The sequence below is a fragment of the Drosophila yakuba genome, chromosome 3L (genome assembly GCF_016746365.2).
Source record: "Drosophila yakuba strain Tai18E2 chromosome 3L, Prin_Dyak_Tai18E2_2.1, whole genome shotgun sequence".
NCBI classification, from domain to species: Eukaryota; Metazoa; Arthropoda; class Insecta; order Diptera; family Drosophilidae; genus Drosophila; species Drosophila yakuba.
The window spans coordinates 12,274,705-12,295,210 of NC_052529.2; the positions used below are offsets into that span (position 1 = coordinate 12,274,705).

General features: G+C 43.4%; 4 protein-coding genes across 6 annotated transcripts; 2 read left to right on the forward strand and 2 right to left on the reverse strand.

Annotated features, from left to right (window-relative positions):
• Positions 1-70: 70 nt before the first annotated feature.
• On the reverse strand, positions 71-2,459 carry LOC6533851 (eukaryotic translation initiation factor 3 subunit L). Its single transcript, XM_002094515.3, has 4 exons — positions 2,289-2,459; positions 1,403-1,881; positions 376-1,348; positions 71-316 (listed from the first exon to the last, which is right to left on the reverse strand). Exons 1-4 carry the CDS (start codon positions 2,319-2,321, stop codon positions 182-184), a joined length of 1,620 nt encoding a protein of 539 aa, XP_002094551.1. The 5' UTR covers positions 2,322-2,459; the 3' UTR covers positions 71-181.
• A 393-nt stretch (positions 2,460-2,852) lies between these two features.
• On the forward strand, positions 2,853-13,275 carry LOC6533852 (neurexin-4). 3 transcript variants are annotated; one of them, XM_002094516.4, is made up of 12 exons: positions 2,853-3,291; positions 5,120-5,236; positions 7,555-7,751; positions 8,492-8,633; positions 8,694-9,872; positions 9,933-10,058; positions 10,224-10,427; positions 10,487-11,416; positions 11,476-11,655; positions 11,719-12,063; positions 12,124-12,261; positions 12,321-13,275. In XM_002094516.4, the coding sequence occupies exons 1-12, from the start codon at positions 3,186-3,188 to the stop codon at positions 12,509-12,511; spliced, it is 3,855 nt and encodes a 1,284-aa protein (XP_002094552.2). In that variant the 5' UTR covers positions 2,853-3,185; the 3' UTR covers positions 12,512-13,275. The 3 variants fall into 3 exon arrangements, with proteins under 3 accessions (XP_002094552.2, XP_015050287.1, XP_015050286.1); XM_015194801.3 differs by lacking the exon at positions 7,555-7,751 and adding an exon at positions 8,133-8,329; XM_015194800.3 differs by lacking the exons at positions 2,853-3,291; positions 5,120-5,236 and adding an exon at positions 8,133-8,329 and having other exon boundaries at positions 7,612-7,751.
• Positions 5,516-6,704, forward strand: LOC26535253 (L-aminoadipate-semialdehyde dehydrogenase-phosphopantetheinyl transferase). The gene has a single exon (XM_015194802.3). It carries the CDS (start codon positions 5,740-5,742, stop codon positions 6,607-6,609), a length of 870 nt encoding a protein of 289 aa, XP_015050288.1. The 5' UTR covers positions 5,516-5,739; the 3' UTR covers positions 6,610-6,704.
• A 56-nt stretch (positions 13,276-13,331) lies between the features above and the next one.
• Positions 13,332-20,396, reverse strand: LOC6533853. Its single transcript, XM_039373553.2, has 3 exons — positions 20,107-20,396; positions 15,427-15,961; positions 13,332-14,628 (listed from the first exon to the last, which is right to left on the reverse strand). The coding sequence occupies exons 2-3, from the start codon at positions 15,859-15,861 to the stop codon at positions 14,269-14,271; spliced, it is 795 nt and encodes a 264-aa protein (XP_039229487.1). The 5' UTR covers positions 15,862-15,961; positions 20,107-20,396; the 3' UTR covers positions 13,332-14,268.
• Positions 20,397-20,506: the final 110 nt, after the last annotated feature.

Here is a 20,506-nt window from a genome sequence, read left to right on the forward strand (position 1 = left end):
GATTTATAGAATATATAGAATAATCAAATTTTGTGCTAGCCAAGAGATGTAATTTCTATACAAGAAACGATTTGGGGACCAAACTTGCGCATGATCGCAAGCGATTTTTATTGATATCAAAACGAATCGGTCCAGTATGGAATATTAAATATATCATTAAGGGTGGTCACAAGGAGTCGGCTTAAATGTTGATGTTCTTCAGTTTGCGATTCAGATCGTTGAACTTAAGGATTTTACGCACAAAGAAGTCGCCATACCGATGTGAAACCTTGGTGTCGGCTATATGGATCATGTCGTCGTCGATGTAGAAGTCCAACTGGAATATTAAGGTACATTTTTGAATGTGTCTTTACAATTTTTCTATGTTGAACTTACCTCGGAGCCAGACTTGAATGTTCCCTCCAGGCCGCTGGGTCCTTTGCTCCACACCAGGTTGCGCATTTTGTGCTTGAAGCAAAGCAGGCGGATCAGCAGCTTGGACACATCATCCTCGCTGGCGTTGGGATCGATGAAAGAAGCCAGTTTGGTCAGCGGCAGGGTAGTGTACAGTTTCAGATACGAGCGCGTTGTGGGCAGATCCTTCTGTTGGCGCACCTCGTCCATGAAAACCAGCAACTGGTGTTCCATGGGGTCCTTGACATAGTCCTCCATAGGTGCATCTGCAGCTGGCGGGCAGGGGCTCACAAAACGTGGGCAGGCGAACACAAAGAAGGACTTGAAGACCTCCAAATCACCGCACTGCATCTTAAACATGGCGTCATGGTAGTTCTTTTCCCTGAGCACCTGCTGAATGGACTCGTCGATGCACTGGGGATGGAGCACCAAGCAGATGGCCAAAAGATGGTACATCTGCTCAGCCTGCTTGTTGATCTGGTCGTTTTGGTACGAACGCGTGCTGTACAGCTGCTTGGTACGTTGGATGTACAGAAGGATATCGGAGAAGGTCCGGATGGCATCAGCGTAGCGGCGCATCATCATGTAGGCGAAGCCCACGTAGTAGGATGTCGAGATTTGGCAGGCGGGGATGTGCGAGTAAGCGGACTTCTTGTGGATCTCAATGGGCTCCAGGACCTTGATGGCCTGGTAGTAGTCACCCAGCAGCGAGTGGACGCGCAGCAGTCCAACAAGGGAGAAGTAACCCAGCATCTTGTAGAAGGACAGTTTGCCGAAGTCACCGGCCACAGTCTGGGGATCGGAACCCTGCGAGATGGCCTCCAACTGCTTCTTGATGTTCGAAATGTCCACGAGAGAATGCAGCACGTTGAGGATGCAGAGAATGCTCCACTCGTTGCTGTGGTTCACGCACAACTGCTGGATCTCATCCTGCGACTTGTCCGTAAGACGGGCGCTGCAAAAACAGAAGGTTAATCGAATTCACAAGCTGCAAAAAACAGCTACATACCGATACTGCGCGAAGTTCTGGAACTGATACACGAACTCATCTACCAACTCCCACAGCCAGATGTCGGGCAGCTCCAGCATCACCGGGTTCTGGGCGGAGATGATCAGGTTGAAGAAGTCACAGTAGTTGAAGAACGAGTTAATCCTCTGCTCTAACTTGGGACCGCCGGAGATGCGGGCGTGGATGTGGCGGTAGTACAACTCCTTGTATAAGATCAGGAAGACCTTGTCGTTGTCCACAATTGCAGCCACTTCCTGCTCCTCGGGCCAAGCAGTCTTGTCAAAGTGATGGTCGCTGATCTGCGGGAACGTGTTCTCGTACATATTCTGGATGTCGTACAAGTTGCCCTCCTTGATCGCCTGGCAGAAGTTGATGAGGAAGTACTTGACGTTGTCCGGCATCCGGGCGGCATAGTAGTTCCTCTCGTACTCCATGTCCAATTGCGGGTCTCCGGTATGGGCGTAGTCATCGTAGTACTCCTGAAATCCGGAAAAAACCCAATGAGTTTTTTGGTGATGTTCAGAAGGGAATTTAAATTAGACCCCCACGTTTAATGTTCATGGCCTTGCCTAGGCCTTCAAAGTATTATCACTTATAAAATGAACACATATACCAATAATATACCACATGGCGGCACAGCTTCCACCTGAATATAGGATCTGTTCCCAAACGGCAAAGCACTTGTCCAAATGTTTGCCCACGGGTTACCAGTGGTCAACGGCCATTAATAATATAAACACCTGCTATGCCAAGTCATTTAACGACTTTAAAATCATCCCAGTGAGTTTTGTATTTGTGCGAGGGGAACAAAAGATGGGTTATGTTGTCGGTAGAGTCCCGGGATTGGTTGCCGAAAAATGAATCATTCCCCGCTGACTGCACTCACCGAATTGTTTGCGTATTCGTCTCCGCCGTACATTGTCGCTGTTTTATCCTTTCCGGGTAACACACAAAACGCAAAACCGTTCAAACGCTGAGGAAATTGACAACACGCCAACAAATTTTTGGCGAAAAGAGGGAGAAACAGTGTGACCGACTATCGATAATGCTGCAGCTCGGCTATCGATGTTATCACGCCCCTATTGATTTGGTATTCGAAAAATTTTTATAACTAAGTGTTTTAAATTCGAATTTCTGGTTAGATAAGATAACTAGATATTTTCCCAACACTTTAGACTTGATGGGTGCTATTTGCCATTACACTTTTGGTTCTTTTCTTTTATGATCGTTTTATATTTTTAAATGATATTTTCTGAGCATACAAAATATATCATAATTTTTAATAACTTAATATAAATATAAACGGAATGCTGTAGTACAAAATTTAATTTATCATCATAAGACCATTTTAATATTAAAATATTTTTCAAAATGAATTATCAAAACACGATAGCGTATCTGACGCGATAAATAGTTGGCGACTCCCTTGGCATCTTGTCACGATTGAGTCATGGTCACACTGGCAGCGAGACATTCTGGTCGTGTGTCATCCGCGTTGCGATAATTATTTTCTTAATTCAAACGAAACTCTTTCGAAGTGGGCGTGATCTGCTGGAGCCGTACACCCGGTTGATAAATTATATAAATTTAAAGTCCATTAAAAACGGAACGAATAGTGCAGTCAAACATTTTGAACATCGCGGACGCGTTGCCATAAATCATCAGCTTTTCACGGTGTTTTTTCCAGCGGAAAAGTGCATTTTGGTGTAACACTTCTTGAAAATCGGATATAGATGTGTTTATAAATCTACTAAGCGATAGTGTTTAATTAACAGCCTCCAAGATGAGGCCGCCCAGAAGTAATACGAACGCAGCATTTTCCTCGCTTCAGTTTGGATTGTTATGCCTCTTATTGCTGGTCAATAATGGCATTAAATCGGTGCAAGCAGGTAAAAACCAGTGATTCCCATTGAATAACCCTAGAATTCAGATCCTTTCTGGTCGATTTTCCAGTCAATATGTCACATAAAACGTTGATTGTTTGTAAGCCAACTTTTTGGGCGTGTTCCCCAAAGCTGAAGACTCGCTCTTCCATTTTCTTTTGACCCGTTGTTCGCTTTTTAACTCGCTCTTTGCGATCGCGAGAGTTGAAGAGAATCGGAGAGCACGGAGAGCGATCAATCCGTTGCTTACGAATAGCGGTGGCAAAACAAAAATGCCGATTAACAACGCCCGTTTTTTACTCGCTTCTTTTTGGGTGAAGACGTTGGGGTTTTAAATTCTTGATTTCCGGATTTTTTGTGAAGCTTCCCGGGGGACCAATGATAAAATTTGCCGGCTGCATCCCCTGTTGTTGGTGTCTTTTTTCCGGCTTCTCAAATGCGCATGCGGCAAATAAGAAGCATCTGCTGATTGATGATGCAGTGTGAAACACGTGATTTTATCATTACCTTCCATATGTCAACAGACTTAAGCGCTTTTCCCCACAAAATTTCCACATTTCTTGCAAAATAAACAATCCAACGTTCATATGCAAACATTTTTATGACTAAAAATAAACAATGCCACGCAATTAATTTGCCACTTTCACGCCTTGAAGCGTCGAAAGCAACCAGCCGACATATATCCTCCCAGACTCTGGTCGATTTCCATAATTTATTTCAATTCTTATTGCCCCAAAAATAGCATCATTCGCACTTCAAGTTTCCCCCAGATGGACGGAAATGGCCTTTCAGACCTCGTCATATTTGTTTCATTTAGAACATTAGCCAGATATTTTGTATTTCATTCTCCTCCTAATCACCATTGGGCAATTATGTAGCGAAAAAGTAGTTCAAACTGGCTATATACATGTATTATTTACCAGAAGATTGTCGTGCGTGTTTCCACGGTTTCCTTTCGAGCTTATCAGGTTGACTTTTTCCACTTCCACTCCACCCAAGGCTCAAAGTCAGCTTAAAGTGCCCACGAACTCCGAATGACCTCGCAAGGGTTGTTTTCCCCCACTGCCACTAAGAAAATGCCAGTGTGCTGTTTGCCTAGGAGGAGCTCCGGCTGCACCCATTATAAACAACTCCGTGGGGGTTGCAGCAGACAGGGGCAATTGTCTGGATTTCCGACACGACCTGGCCCCCGTATCCCCACGCTTTTGTCATGGATCCTAGGGGCAAAAGGCTCTCGTCAACGGAAAATATTGTGGTGCAAATATGAGACAAGAATCTGCCTCTAAGAACAGTGGAACCTGCTCAACAGGGAAAGTACAGAATATGTGTGCTAAATACCTACATTGTAAATAATCCGACCAGTAACATCTGGATATATTCCATGATATTCAGATTGTATAAAGTCATAGGAATTCCCTTCGGACTTCTTTTGAAATCAAAAGATTCAATTGTATAGATTTCTATTTATATGAGATTTATTCATTACAAGCAATTTCAATCGATCTTGTACGACTTCATCTCATTTCTCAGAAAGCAGAGAATTAAGAACTCTCAAATAAAATGGCCAATATTTACCCTTCAGTCTCAAATCGATTTGTTTACTTCTTGCTGCCTTATAGATGTGGCTTTCTTTATGGGCCCATAAAAAGGAGGCCAATGATTATGTCCCGGCTGAAGTGCTTCAGCTTATTGGCCGCCATCCAAACAGATTCTTCATATCTCAAATTTAATTACGCCCGTGACAGTTTGCGTTCACTTTTTCGCCCATCAATGTACACTTGTATATGGGTCATGGAATTCCGGATATTTATAGATCCGTATTGCACTCTTTCAGACGCCTTCACGGACTATTTCTCCGACTACGAGTGCAACCAGCCGCTCATGGAAAGAGCCGTCCTCACGGCAACGTCATCCTTATCGGAAAGAGGACCCGACAAGGCTCGTCTAAACGGTGAGTAATACTGATTTGTTGTTTAACAATATTCGTTTGAAAGTTGAGTTGCCTTTCAGTTGTTTTTATTAGCAATTATAATTTCAAAACGCTGCGCCAAAAAACCCCTAGAAAAATGTGTTTTTATTTGAATAGCTACCAAATAAATAGAGTTACTTTTATCCTGGCCGTGAACCTTTTGAAACTCATATTATTATAGATATTCAGCTTCTTAGATTGTTTTGTAAATGTCACATATAATTTCCCTTTTTTTTTTAATACGCAAGTCTCATAAATCATTTAAAACCGCTGCATTATCTGAATTGTAAATGGGAATACCCCGAATTTGGTGGAGCAGTATATTTGCAGTATATTTATGATGCGTAATCGCTGGGGTATTTTTACCCTTTCCACTTGTGGCCATACTGCATCACAATACCGAATTAAAAACAACATTGCAAAGCGAAAACGCCCCGAAAACAATGATTATGGAAAGCAATTAGATAGCTGCAAAACGCATCGAAATGAGCAAACACATCTGCACCCGCTGGGCCTTTGACCTGGGCAGCTGGAGGCCCACACTTCCTCAACTGAGCCAGGCGGTGGCCTCAATTCAACCGGAGGAACGAGCTCGGCTCATGAAGTTCCACTTCATCGATGACTTTCTGTCCTCACTAATTGGCCGCCTTCTGATGCGGAAATATGTGAGCACGTGCAGCGGATTGCAGCCGCCGGAAGTGAAGTTCGCCCGGGATGTAAGGGGTAAACCCTACTGGGTGAGGGAGGGCAACGATAGGCCACCTCTCAGCTTCAATGTCTCGCATCAGGGAAGCCTGGTTCTTCTGGCTGGCATTACGGGAGAGAGCAGTGATCCCGACTTCGGAATCGGCACAGATGTTATGAAGATCGAGTACAGTGGTGGCAAGTCGCTGCCGGAGTTCTTTCGCCTGATGAAGAGCAAGTTTTCCACCGAGGAATGGAGCTATATTGGAAGACCACATCATGATGAGCGGGAACAGGTGAAGGCCTTCATGCGTCACTGGTGCCTCAAGGAGGCGTACGTCAAGGAGCTGGGTGTTGGCATCACTGTGGACCTGCAAAGGATCAGCTTCTCAGTGGACACTACTCGAAGTTTGGAGACGGACGTTTCCCCTCTAATTGGTACCAGCCTGCGTTGCCACGACAAACCCATGGAGAATTGGCATTTCGAGGAGCATTTACTGCAGGAGGACTACTGCGCGGCCATTGCATTCCGGAATTGTTTGCCACCAGAGCATGGAAGGTTTAAGTTCCTGCAAGTTGAGCAACTTCTTGTGAAGAGTGAAGATTCGGAACTGGAGGAAGTGATTGCCTACTGCCAAAAGGCTCTTCTTAAGCCCTACAAGCGATCATGATGTATAAGAACTATGTGGAATCTAAGCCAAGCTAACGTAGTTCTTAGAAACGGCGCTGTTATCCCTAGAATAAACATGCATTTATATTTTCACAATAGTTGTGTGCCCAATTTGGAATAGTTTGTAATCCTTGTGTTGTCACGTTGCGAGCTCAACCCCCCATAAAAATCGTCTGTTTGCCTGGCACTGGATAAACAAACGCTACGAAACGAAGCCGGAAATATGCTTAAAAGGCCATAAACCGAAATTTAGGAACCCGTAACTGGGACTCAGACAGGAGCCAGACATTGGTTTTGGTTGAATTTATGCGCCAACAGGCAGGATAACCATCCGCAAGGGTAGCACTGAATGGCTCGTTTATTTGAATTATTTTTGGCATTGCCGAAAGTTTTATCGATGGGAACACGATGGCTGGCTGATATGCCCGTTGCCAACGGAGGACAAAGGAAACTTGAATGCGGTATAGAAATATTGGGGAATGGAATTTGCGTTGAGAAACCGCAGCAGTCTGGACTTTCTCACACTATTTTGTCACACCTGCTCGCAATTTGGCGCGCAGAGCAATTAAAACAAAGGCACACGACTGCAATTGTTATGCTTAACCATTTGCGAACTCTCCCATTTTGTGTTGACACCAACTCAACCCTCGGGCTACCCAAATCCTTTTTTTTTTGGCAGGGGTTGATCCTTGTTGTGAAGGACCTCGACCACTTGCAGCTGTCAATCGCGATCGCCCCTAAATTATGGTTTATTAATTGAAAACACCCCCTGCTAGAGACTTGGCGTAATTTTAAACCTTTAAACCCTTAGATTTCGGCAATTATAGAGCGTAGACCCCCATTTGTTTGCCCACTTAAGGTTTATTTTATGTTGCCTTTGTTTTGGTTTAAATTGTATCATTTTTATTTTATTGCCCATCATCCCATGACCATGTGCGAACCCCAGCTGGCACCTCGTGGTCCGCGAAGAACTCGGACTTCGACCAGCGTCTGATTATTGACCTGGGCGTGGTGCGGAACGTGACGCACATCGCCCTGCAAGGACGACCACATAGCAATGAGTACGTCACCGAGTACACCATTAGCTATGGCATAACCGATCTAGAGTTTGCCGACTATAAAGAGCCGGGCGGCAATGTCAAGGTAAACAATTGATCTCCACATACAATTGGAATGTGTGTCGCTAATCCTAAATGGAATGGAACGCTTTTGGTGGTGGTTTATTGCACAGAAAAGTTGTATCCATTATACTCTCCTGTTCCATATATGTAACATATCGATGAGGTGAAAACCTATGGTGGTTGGGAGAACCCTTAATCCGCTAAAGCGGATTATCATTACATAAATTCATTAACACTTTTGCTTGCTTTTGTGCTTGGTTTTTTATATGATTTAATTCATCCCGCATGCATTTGTTACTTATTTTGGCTAATGCTTCTGTAGATTACTTCTGTTAAAACACCCACACCCTTCCTTGAACTCTGACACTGCGACTAACTAGATTGGTAAATGCACCTTGTGCAGGTAACGCTGCTTGGACACCGGTCGAGAATACGTATAACCACTTTCTAACACTCGACCTGGGGGATCCGCGCATGGTGCGCAAGATCGCCACCATGGGGCGCATGCATACGGATGAGTTCGTGACGGAGTACATTGTCCAGTATTCGGACGATGGCGAGTTCTGGCGCTCGTACGTGAATCCCACCAGCGAGCCGCAGGTACTGTGACTAATCCTAGACTAAGACTACAATACGAAACACAACTAATCCTGGCTTAAAGGATGGCGATGGATTAATGCTTCAGGCTCTGGCTTTGCACTACTTTCTTCTTTGTTTATTGAAATGGTATTAATATGAATAATCCTATGGTATCTATCACAGATGTTCAAGGGCAACTCCAATGGCAACTCCATCCACTACAACGTCTTCGAGGTGCCCATCATTGCCCAATGGGTGAGGATCAATCCCACCAGGTGGCACGATCGTATTTCCATGCGCGTCGAGCTCTACGGCTGCGATTACAGTAAGTGATGAATGGAGTTTTGGATACTATTTTATTTCTAATCCCCAACCCTTCTTGCAGTCTCTGAGAACCTGTACTTTAATGGCACTGGCTTGGTGCGCTATGATCTGAGGCGGGAACCCATCACCTCCACCAAGGAGTCCATCCGATTCCGTTTCAAGACGGCTTTTGCCAACGGCGTGATGATGTATTCGCGTGGCACTCAGGGCGATTACTATGCTCTGCAGCTAAAGGACAACAAGATGGTGCTGAATTTGGATTTGGGATCGCGTGTGATGACCTCCTTATCGGTGGGCAGCCTGCTGGATGACAATGTGTGGCATGATGTTGTGATCTCAAGAAATCAAAGGGACATTATCTTTTCGGTGGATCGTGTCATCGTACGAGGACGCATCCAGGGCGAGTTCACGCGACTGAATCTTAATCGGGAGATTTATCTAGGTGGAGTGCCCAACGTGCAGGAGGGCTTGATTGTCCAACAAAATTTCTCCGGCTGCTTGGAAAACATCTATTTCAATTCGACCAACTTTATTCGAGTAATGAAAGACAGCACTGAGCTGGGAGAAGGATATCTCTTCACCAGGGTAAACACCATCTACGCGTGTCCTTCGCCTCCTATTTACCCGGTGACCTTCACTACCCGATCGTCGTTCGTCCGTTTGAAGGGCTATGAAAACTCTCAGCGCCTAAACGTCTCCTTCTATTTCCGTACTTACGAGGAAACTGGAGTAATGCTGCACCACGACTTCTATTCGGGTGGTTATGTTAAGGTCTTTTTGGAGTTTGGCAAAGTGAAGATCGACCTTAAAGCCAAGGACAAAGCGCGAATCATTCTGGACAACTACGACGATCAGTTCAATGATGGCAAATGGCATTCGTTCGTTATATCCATCGAAAAGAATCGTTTGATTCTGAACATTGACCAGAGACCAATGACCACAACGAAGAGCCTACAGATTGCCACAGGAGCTCAGTACTATATTGCTGGTGGAAAGGACAAAAACGGATTCGTCGGTTGCATGCGGTTAATTTCGGTAGATGGAAATTACAAATTACCCCAGGACTGGGTGAAGGGCGAGGAGGTTTGCTGTGGCGATGATGTCGTCGTCGATGCCTGCCAGATGATTGATCGCTGCAATCCAAATCCTTGCCAGCATAAAGGCCTTTGTCACCAAAACTCCAGGGAGTTCTTCTGTGATTGCGGACAAACTGGCTATGCCGGAGCCGTATGCCATACTTGTGAGTTCCCTCTTTGGATTTACTCGATATTTGACTTATTATTTTAACTGTTTTATTTAGCTAACAATCCATTGTCCTGCTTGGCTCTCAAGAACGTGCAGCATGTGCAGCAGCGTGTGAACTTAAACCTCGATGTGGATGGCAGTGGTCCCCTGGAACCTTTCCCAGTGACTTGCGAATTCTACTGTAAGTGAATATCATTTGAAGTGCATAGAACTCACTCGCTTCCACTTATATTAAATTGAAAGAAATTTATTATCAATCAAGCTATTACATATTACATTTTCGCATATGTAATATGTAATTTAATGTAATTTTATAAACTTATGACATTGATTGATGTTCTTGCAGCGGATGGACGCGTGATTACCACCCTCAGCCACAGTCAAGAGCACACCACAACTGTGGATGGCTTCCAGGAGCCTGGCTCCTTTGAGCAGTCCATCATGTACGATGCCAACCAACTGCAAATCGAAGCTTTGTTGAATCGCTCCCATAGCTGCTGGCAGCGCCTTAGTTACTCCTGCCGCTCCTCCCGACTCTTCAACTCTCCATGTGAGTAGTAACGCAATTCCTTAAATGGGTTCAGAGTTATAATGGAATTTTGTAAACAGCTGAGGCCGGTAACTTCCGTCCCTTCTCTTGGTGGATCTCTCGCCACAATCAGCCTATGGATTATTGGGCTGGAGCTCTTCCTGGATCTCGTAAGTGCGAGTGTGGAATTCTGGGCAAGTGTCACGATCCCACAAAGTGGTGCAACTGCGATTCGAACAGTCTGGAATGGATGGAGGATGGTGGTGATATCCGGGAGAAGGAGTATCTTCCCGTGCGAGCAGTGAAGTTTGGTGATACTGGAACTCCTTTGGACGAGAAAATGGGTCGCTATACTCTGGGACCGCTGCGCTGCGAGGGCGATGATCTCTTCAGTAATGTGGTGACCTTCCGCATTGCCGATGCTTCAATTAACTTGCCACCATTTGATATGGGTCACTCCGGAGATATCTATCTGGAATTCCGTACTACACAAGAGAACTCTGTGATCTTCCATGCTACTGGACCTACCGATTACATTAAGCTAAGTCTCAACGGTGGCAACAAACTGCAATTCCAGTATCAGGCGGGTAGCGGACCACTAGGCGTTAATGTGGGCACAAGCTATCACCTGAACGACAACAACTGGCACACGGTAAGTGTCGAGCGCAACAGGAAGGAGGCACGTCTGGTGGTTGATGGGTCCATCAAGGCTGAGGTCCGAGAGCCACCAGGTCCAGTGCGTGCCCTGCACTTGACTTCGGATCTAGTGATTGGCGCCACAACTGAGTACCGCGATGGTTACGTAGGATGCATTCGTGCACTGCTGCTGAACGGAAAGATGGTTGACTTGAAGGATTACTCCAAGCGTGGACTGTACGGCATCAGTACTGGGTGCGTGGGTCGCTGTGAGTCAAGTCCATGCCTAAACAATGGCACTTGTATCGAGCGATACGATGGCTACAGTTGCGATTGCCGCTGGAGCGCATTCAAAGGACCTATTTGCGCAGATGGTGGGTAATTGAATACTGCAGTAATTGCATCTTATTCAATTTGCATTTACTTATTGCAGAGATTGGTGTCAACCTACGCTCCAGTTCGATTATTCGCTACGAGTTTGAGGGCTCCTTCCGCTCCACAATTGCCGAGAACATTCGCGTCGGCTTCACCACCACCATTCCGAAGGGATTCCTGCTTGGCTTCTCTTCCAACTTGACTGGCGAATATTTAACCATTCAAATATCGAATTCTGGTAAGTTCATTTGCACACACTTGTAAGTGTGAACCACTTCATTTTCAACTCGTCTCCTTTCAGGCCATTTGCGTTGCGTATTTGATTTTGGTTTCGAGAGACAGGAAATCATATTCCCGAAGAAACATTTTGGCCTGGGTCAGTACCACGACATGCACTTTATGCGGAAAAATGGTGGATCCACCGTGGTTTTGAAGGTCGACAACTACGAGCCGGTCGAGTACAACTTTGATATCAAGGCCTCTGCTGATGCTCAATTCAACAATATCCAGTACATGTACATTGGCAAAAATGAATCTATGACAGATGGCTTTGTGGGATGTGTGTCGCGAGTTCAGTTCGATGATATCTATCCCCTGAAGCTGATGTTCCAGCAGAATCCTCCCAAGAATGTTAAGTCTTTGGGCAGTAAGTATTTGCAGTTAAGGAAACATAGAAGTACAAGCTAAACGAAATCGTGTGTTACAGCTCAATTGACAGAAGACTTCTGCGGAGTCGAGCCAGTTACGCATCCGCCCATTGAAATTGAGACTAGGCCACCACCTTTGGTGGATGAGGAGAAGTTGCGCAAGGCCTACAACGAAGTGGACTCTGTGCTGCTGGCATGTAAGTGAACTCATTGTTCGGCACTAGGAGCAAACTAATAATACAAGTTATTATTTCAGGTCTGCTTGTGATTCTCTTCCTGCTGCTGATCCTTATGTTCTTCCTTATTGGTCGCTACTTGCACCGCCACAAAGGCGACTACTTGACGCACGAGGATCAGGGTGCCGATGGAGCTGACGATCCAGACGATGCTGTCCTGCACTCAACTACTGGCCATCAAGTCAGGAAGCGAACAGAGATCTTTATCTAAACCGGTCGCAAGAATATGCACATAAATCGTTTTTAAATCGCCTTAGACACGCAACAGCGACCACTCAGATTCACCAAAAGATAAAAAATTGATGAAAACGAAGTGAAAATCAAACAAACACGGAAAAGGATCATCACAAATTACAGACAGAAAATACTTTTCCACGCACTGCCAATTGTTTTGCGCAAGTGATTGCTAAGATTTGATTTATAATTGGTTGGCTACATTATGCTATGATTTTTTTTAATCTTTGGTTCTGTCTGACGGCCATTCGCCTTATTGAACTATTGAAATCTCTTTATGGTCACCGAATACCGTCCATTTTTAGTTAATTTTATGAACATTTTGTTTGCGAAATTAAGTTAAAAACTTATTTTAGAGAGCTGCTCGAGCAGCTTACCGAAAGCCGCCAACTTTATGTATTTCAATCGCGCGAGTATGTAAGAACGAACATTCCACTATTTTTAATACGTTTTCTCGCTTTACGTTTAATTTAAAATGTCTTCTACTTTACACACAAAAGAACATGAAAATCATTTTGTGGCTAAACAAAATCGGCTACTTTAGAAACACAAAGCATTAAAAACAAATTGTATTTTTGGAAAATGCATTTTGAACGTCTTGACTTGAAATTTTCAAATATACATTACCATGTGTATATAGATATATATATAGCAATAAAAAAATATATAATTACAAAAAAGAGACAATGAAAACATTAAAATTTTTATCTTTCAATAAAAGAGAACTACAAATAATTGAAATGGGTTGTGTTGGACTCACCGTTTTGGCACTAAGGCACTAAGGAAACTACTGGATGTTCAGTCTCTTAAAGTTTATTCAGTATAATTTTGTATACTAAAATATATATGTGTGTATAAGTATAGGCTATTCCAAATATTAATATCTGCATGTTTTTGATTTCCTTGTTGTCAAGTTAATCGTAACAATATAGTATAACGCTAATTTTGATTACTACGATTTTGGTTTTGTGTATTTGTTATTTGTTTGTGGTTTATCTACTAGATGTACTGGAATATTTTGGTTTGCCATGATGAACATGTATAATATTGTTATTATCTAACAACAGTCTAAGTCACATGTAACTTGTTAAGGTAGTATAACACTGGGTGGGTCTCCACATCCACTTTCGCTTCCACTTTCACATCCTAATCCACAATCCATTATCAATATTAAGTATCCGCATCGTTGTTCCATAACTAATCTACACATGTGTTCATGCCTGTAATAACTGTTTATCGTTGTGACTATTGGGGCTACACCCATCTACTCGTATGTTCCCGGGATGTCCAGGAATGGATTTGACTACATCGTACCTAAGTTCAACTATGGGTTAATGATAATGCACTTAACATCGGTATCGGTCAACGGTTCTAAATGGAAGATTACAGTTTGTTGTATTGATTATGTACCATCGTAGGTTGATAATTAAGCTTATCGATATGGTTGTCGTCAGCTCACTGTGTCTCAACACAAAAACAAAAACTATCACAAACGTTAAATGAAAATACAAAATTCTACAGAGGAATACAGGATATTCCACACTTACTGCTGGGGCAAGTGCCGCTATTGTCCACCCACAATCCCACAATGTTCAGTACCAAAAGCATTCACCTCTAATTGTGCACATTTCCGCTGGCCAGCATCCGGTAGCGATTCAGCAGCTGGATCCCCGCATCCTGCATGGGCACGACCTTTCCGTACCGTTCCTCGTACACCTCCAGCATGATCCTTTCTCACAAAACCGTGCAGATGACAAAGAGCAGCGACACCAGGCACAGCATCAGCACAATATCCCGATGCAGTTTCCGATCTCGATGGAAGGGTCGCGTGGTGTAACACTCGCGACGCGCCTGTCGCAGTAGCCAAACCGGGACGAAGAGCTGGAGGAGATCGGGCACCATGAAGCCGATGTCCCGCACTATCTGGTGGGCGTAACCCTCGCCGCGCACCACATTCATGAAGAACTGGTCAAAGCTGCTGGCCAGGATGTGCAGCAGGGCGATGCCCACGATGCAGAATACTTTCTTTGGCGTGACCACGTTGGTGGTGTTGGCCAGGTGCATCACTAGCACCGTGGAGAACAGCTCGGTTACCTAGGAGAAATGGAGGGGTAAAGATCGTAGCTAAAAAACTAAATTTGATTTTGGCTATTTCCGAATATATGATAATGAATTAATGATGTGATATAAATTAATTACACTGATTAAAGTAAGTTATTTACGGCTTCTGGTAGATGAAAAACATAATTATAATTATTTTTCTTTGCGAACTCGTGACTGTATAATTTTAGCTATTGGCCAGTTTTAATTTCGCACTTTTAGAGCAGGCCACTCATTAAAACTTTGCTCGAATGGATGGATTTGCTCTCGAAACTTATTACTCTGCCATACTTCTATTTCCATGAATATGGCTATCTAGACTTGGAGGCGGGTGAATTGGCCTGGAGGTGGGGATGCTGGGCGGTCTAGGGCGGGAAAAGTGCGAAAATTGTGCGGGAAAGTGTTCGAATTTGAGCGCATATTGTGCAAGTTTTGAGCGCACTCGCGCAGGACGAACTTTCCCAATAAATTATGGATGGCCAGTTATGGCTTAGGGCACAAACATATGACGGCACGTAGTTGCGATATTTGACATTGACTTGTAAGTTGCAATTTGAACTTGTGCACGTTGAAAAATTTGGAAAATATTATTTATCTTTTTCTACCATGTGGTCAAAAATGTATACCATAATACTAAGTTCTACGAATTTTAGCTATTACAAACAATATGTATTTCAAAATATACGTAACCTGGAAGCATGAGTTTTGAACGGAATACCTAATGTTATTTGTGTATTTAATTTTAAAATTATAGAAAGAGATTTTTTTTCAGTGTTCTAGCCCAGCACTCACCGTGAAGAAGAGCTGGTGGTTCCACTGATTGTAGTAGTCATCGTTGTAGTAGTTGATGTACGCCCACCAGGCGTAGTAGTGCGAGAATATCGAGAGCAGGAAGAGGAGCAGCATCGAGTACCGCACGCGCTGCTGGAGGATCAGGGCGATTAGCCTCTTGATGCACTCGTACAGGGCAATCACGGCGAACACGGTGAGAATCCACATCTTGAAGCTGTTGGGCGTGGCATTGAAGTACATGTGCTTGTAGGCGGCCACGCCCGACTCGTAGGGTCCCTTGAATACGGTGTCCCAGCAGGAGCAGGTGCAGAAGTGCCTGTCCACGTAGCGGGCGTAGTTCTCCCAGAAGTACCACAGGATGACGATGTGGGCTGGCGGTATGAGGGCGGGTGCCAGCGATCCGCAGGCGGTGGGCAGCCAGGTGATGTCGAACATCTTGCAAAAATACTGCTTTGGCTTACTGGCTGATGATATGTTGCTTCCGAATTCGTATCAGTCCTTTGAGCCCTCCTCAAAGTTCGCCGGACATAGCGTTCTGGTTTAGATTCATAAATTTCTAGGTAAGTCATATTTTGTTAATTATTTTTGTGAATGAGGAAAATTATATAATAAAATGGGAAGCTCCAAGCAAAAATACACAGAATTAGTGCAACATTTACAGGCATTTAAAAAAGGCATCTTAATATTTCTGCATATACAATTTGTGTGTGTGTTCTAAAATTACTTGAATATCTCAATTGGAACTGCGACTTCCGTTGGGTATCAGGAAAAAATTCCAAGCTTCTTTTCTATAGCTACAATTATAGCACAATTAATTATAATTATTAAGCGACTAATTATCACTATTGAAAACTCGAATTCGCGGGGCTTTCCCGTTTGCAATGCATTGTTCGGGATACATGTGCTCAATTGATTTGGCTTTAAGTTATTCAAATTGCCGCTAGGCATACATTTAAAATCAACTTGAATTGGATTTAAGTTTCCATATAATTTGTAGACGTACAATAATAAATGTTGGATTTAATAACATCAATGAACACACATAGATGATTAAGAAGCCAAGAAAATAGTTGGAAAACAAACACATCAAGTGACTTTTAAATGTCAGTCAGTTTAAATAACGAAGAATGCGCTTTAAATTGATAATCTGCGAGAGAACGAAGAATTGTTTGTATTTATTTGTAAATATTTCAATATTTCGCTTTTGGCCAGTGTGTTATTTCTGTTTTGCATAGTTATGAAAATAAACAAAAAGGGGCGCCCAGCACGAAATATATGCCGCCCAGTGCATCGGTGTGCCTTTTTCCATTTTCCCCCCACATTTTTCCTGAGAAGGCCTGCCAGTTGCCAGTTGCCGCATTGGCACACGGCTTTTCGCGGACTCGCCTTCACAATTTGCATACAACTGTGAATGCGAATGTGAATACGAATGTGAATACGCAAGCGAGTGCAAGTGCAGTCGAGTGACCGACTGAATGCCATCCTCGGCTACATTGGTGTGCCCAAAAATGATGCAATTATAAATTCATGTGCACCAACAGGGGGCCAAGGAGCGCATCTACGCACGGTGAATGGCATTCCAAGCAGCAGCAGTGTGGCTGCCAAAAAATCAAAAGCCAAAGCGAGCGGTCATTAGTACGGACACGATGAGCCAGCCAACCAGCCAGCCAGCCAGCTCCTCAATGGGAATCTGAATGGGAGTTGGGACTGGGAATGGCACGGGGCATGGGTATGGTTTGGACATACCGTTGGGCAACTGCAATTGAGCCCACAGACATGGGTGCTAATGAAAATAGGGGCAGCTCATATATCCGAAGCTACAAAATACCCTATCAGTAAAATATTTAAAGTTAAATAATGTTAAATAAATGAAGAACAAGGAGTACCAGTCCTAAAATCCTGTTAACGTTACGTTTTCATTTATACAAAATAAAGCCTAATACAGTATATGAGTATTTTCTAAAGAATCTGGATTATTTATATACATATGTATGTACATACATTAAACTGTTTTTATGGCTTGTTCGAAAAGTAGGAACTTTAGATATACATATTTTGCTATTATAGCATTAGGACAGACTTGAATGGCTTAGGAAGTACACCAAAACAAAAATGTGTATAAAATTCTAAATTTAATTTGAAACTTAGTCCTGTAACGTACAAACTTAGTAAGCTACTAGCATGATGTTCATGGGTGGTACTATTCTAGTGATTAGCTATAAGCCTGCGAAATCTCTAGATGTGCCTCAAAATAATAGAACCCTGTGTGTGTAGGGCACTCGTAGGAAAAGTAGAACTCGAGTACCGTGCGCGGTGGTTCCTCAACTTAATTAATACATCGCTGCCTGCGATGCGCAGCTGCCAGTGAAAAACTATTTCGATTTGTTTTGATTGCCGATGCTTTTCGACTCCTGACTTTCGCCTTTTGTTGCGCCACAGCGCCCTATAAAAACCGCGTGTAAGCCAGATGCAATAGAGGCAAAACAATGCCAAATGGAAGCAACCATTTACGAATGACGTCACGGTGGAAATCAGTGGCGTTTTATTGAAAACTTGTCTGAGCATAAGAGTGGAATCAGTGCAGCATTCGAAATGAATTCTAAATGGAGAATGGAACGAGCGAGCACTCACAAAATATATCGTATATATAATAGCCAAAACTTTCAGCAGCTGTGTCTGAATTTATGCGGGTCTTTCTTCCACAACTCCTGAATTGACCCACAAAATGTGTGAGGAAAACCCTCTGAATAAAAGTGAATAAATGCGTGTGAGTGTGCCTTGATTTGTCAAAGGTATGAACTCATGCGGAAGCAGCCAACTTTCATTTCCTATTATATCAATTTCGTTCGGGACAGGACAAATCGCAAAAATGTAATGTATGCGATGGCAAATAAATTGATGGTTCAGTATGCACTAATTTTAAGGGAATTTTATTGATGTGAATCTGTTTGTTCAGATGTTACATGTTGGCAAAAGCCCCCCAAATGTAATAAAATACTATACTATAGACTTTCACTCTGACTTTAATCGAATTCGGAGGGGGAATAAATTAAGGCACATTTCATATGCTGACTTTGCTGTGCCATTTATGATTTTGCTTTCGTTTCAAGTTATTTAAACCATTCTTTACCAAGCTGCTAGTTCCTTGCCTGTTTGGGTTCAAGCCGATGTAGGAATAGCACTTTTTCTTTCTGAATATCGAAGACATCGAATCAGGCACTTGCTATTCCGACTGAGCATTATCCGGGATAGTTGCCCCCTTTCAAATCGCGTGCACAAACTCACATTTCTCTCAAAGGCTGTGTGTAAACAACACCTCGGGCGGTGGAAACAACAACCATTTCAACTGCAAACCCAGAGAACTCGGCCTGAGTGACGCTAAAGCTGTCAACAGTCAGCGGCGCGTCGTCACTTGAGCCGCATTGTTTTGCAAGTATTTGTCGCACGGGCAACGCGTCGTATGAGTAATGTCTGGGTGGCAAGGCAAGGCAAGGAAAACGTGTGGATGGGTGGGAAATCCCCACCCACTGTGGCAGGAGAGAGGCGTCTATGCAGTCGAGTGGCGTTCTTTGCATGCTCATTTGTGTCCCTTTCAATTGTCATTCGGGCTGCAGCTGTTGATGTTTTCGTTGTTGGCATTTGTTGGAGTACGCCAGACACTTGGTCTGCCAGTCTCCAAGTTTGTGGGGGGCATGGAAGTGGCAGTGGGAGTAGACCTGGAAGTGGAAGTGGAACTGTGGCACCCAAAACTTGAGCACACATTTGAGGCACACGACCCTAATAGCCGCTGCAATCGCCGGTGATAAACGAACTAGTGATGAGCTTGCAAGGCAGTCGAATGTCGTAAACACGCAACACTCGAACTGGAATGGTTGGTATCTAGGCGGATACATAAACACATAGACACATGAGCACCGACGAGCATTTTGATATTGTTTACATGGAGAGAAACACAAATTTCAGATCAATAAAGTAGATATACGGCTAACCAAACAAGTCATTGAACTAGTATTGCTTCCAAAATAGTTCAAGTTGAGGAACACAAAAGTAATTACTTCGAGAAAAAGATCTTTGATAATAACCAAAAATTGAATACTAAACACTGAACTTTAACTTTAAGGTCGAATATTTATTTAGATATATATTTTTAAGAAGAGAATATTCCAAAGCTTTTAAGCAAAGGTTAAATGAGTTATTTAAATAAATAGAACATTTGAAAATACTTTGCAATTTGATGCTGTTTTTTCGCAATACTTATCATTAGAGTTAGTTTTGTCCTGCCCTCTATTATCATTTCCCGCTGATAATTTATAATTTTTAGTTTTTACTTGTCAATTTCTCGCAGTGCATCTCAGCCTGACAGTGTGCATGACTCCAGGCTGCCTGCTAAACGATGTGGGTGGCTGTGTCTGTGCACTGAGATAAATCGCAGGCAACAATACATACGCCCGCATGCAGTTTGTTTAGTCAATATTTACTTGGCCATCAGGCGAACACATACAAATACACATGCACCGATTTAATCCGAATTACATGGAATAGATGGAAATGCAATTGAACACAGAACACAGAATACAATGGCAAAACGGAACTAAAAGCACTTTCCGGTGCGGAAAAAAGTGAAAAATCGAAATACAATTAGGCAAAGCGCTAGAATGTGTACATAAAAGCGAACCGAACCTAATGTTGAAAGTTCCTTGGGCTTGGTTCACCGGGATGCTGGCACTCGTTATCCCTTTACACTGCCGGCTTTTCCGATTTCCACACCGATTTCCCAGCCAGCAAGTGGACCACTTTCAACGATATGTGTATACGTTTATCACACTTTTGTTTAAACAATACCGATTTGATGTATATATTTTTTGAGTTATTTTTTATGTGTTTGGAAGAAAAGAAGAAGGAAAACTTTGTTGAAACAACAACCGCGGGCAGGTCGTGAAAAACGCGACTGAAATTATTGTTATGCTGCGTGTGAAATTTTACTCTTGTCTTTGCAGCCGGCGCCGGCGTCGTTGTCTGGCCAATGTTTCCCAACAGGAAAATAGGGGGAAAGCTCTCAGCTGACGAGACTTTTCCACAG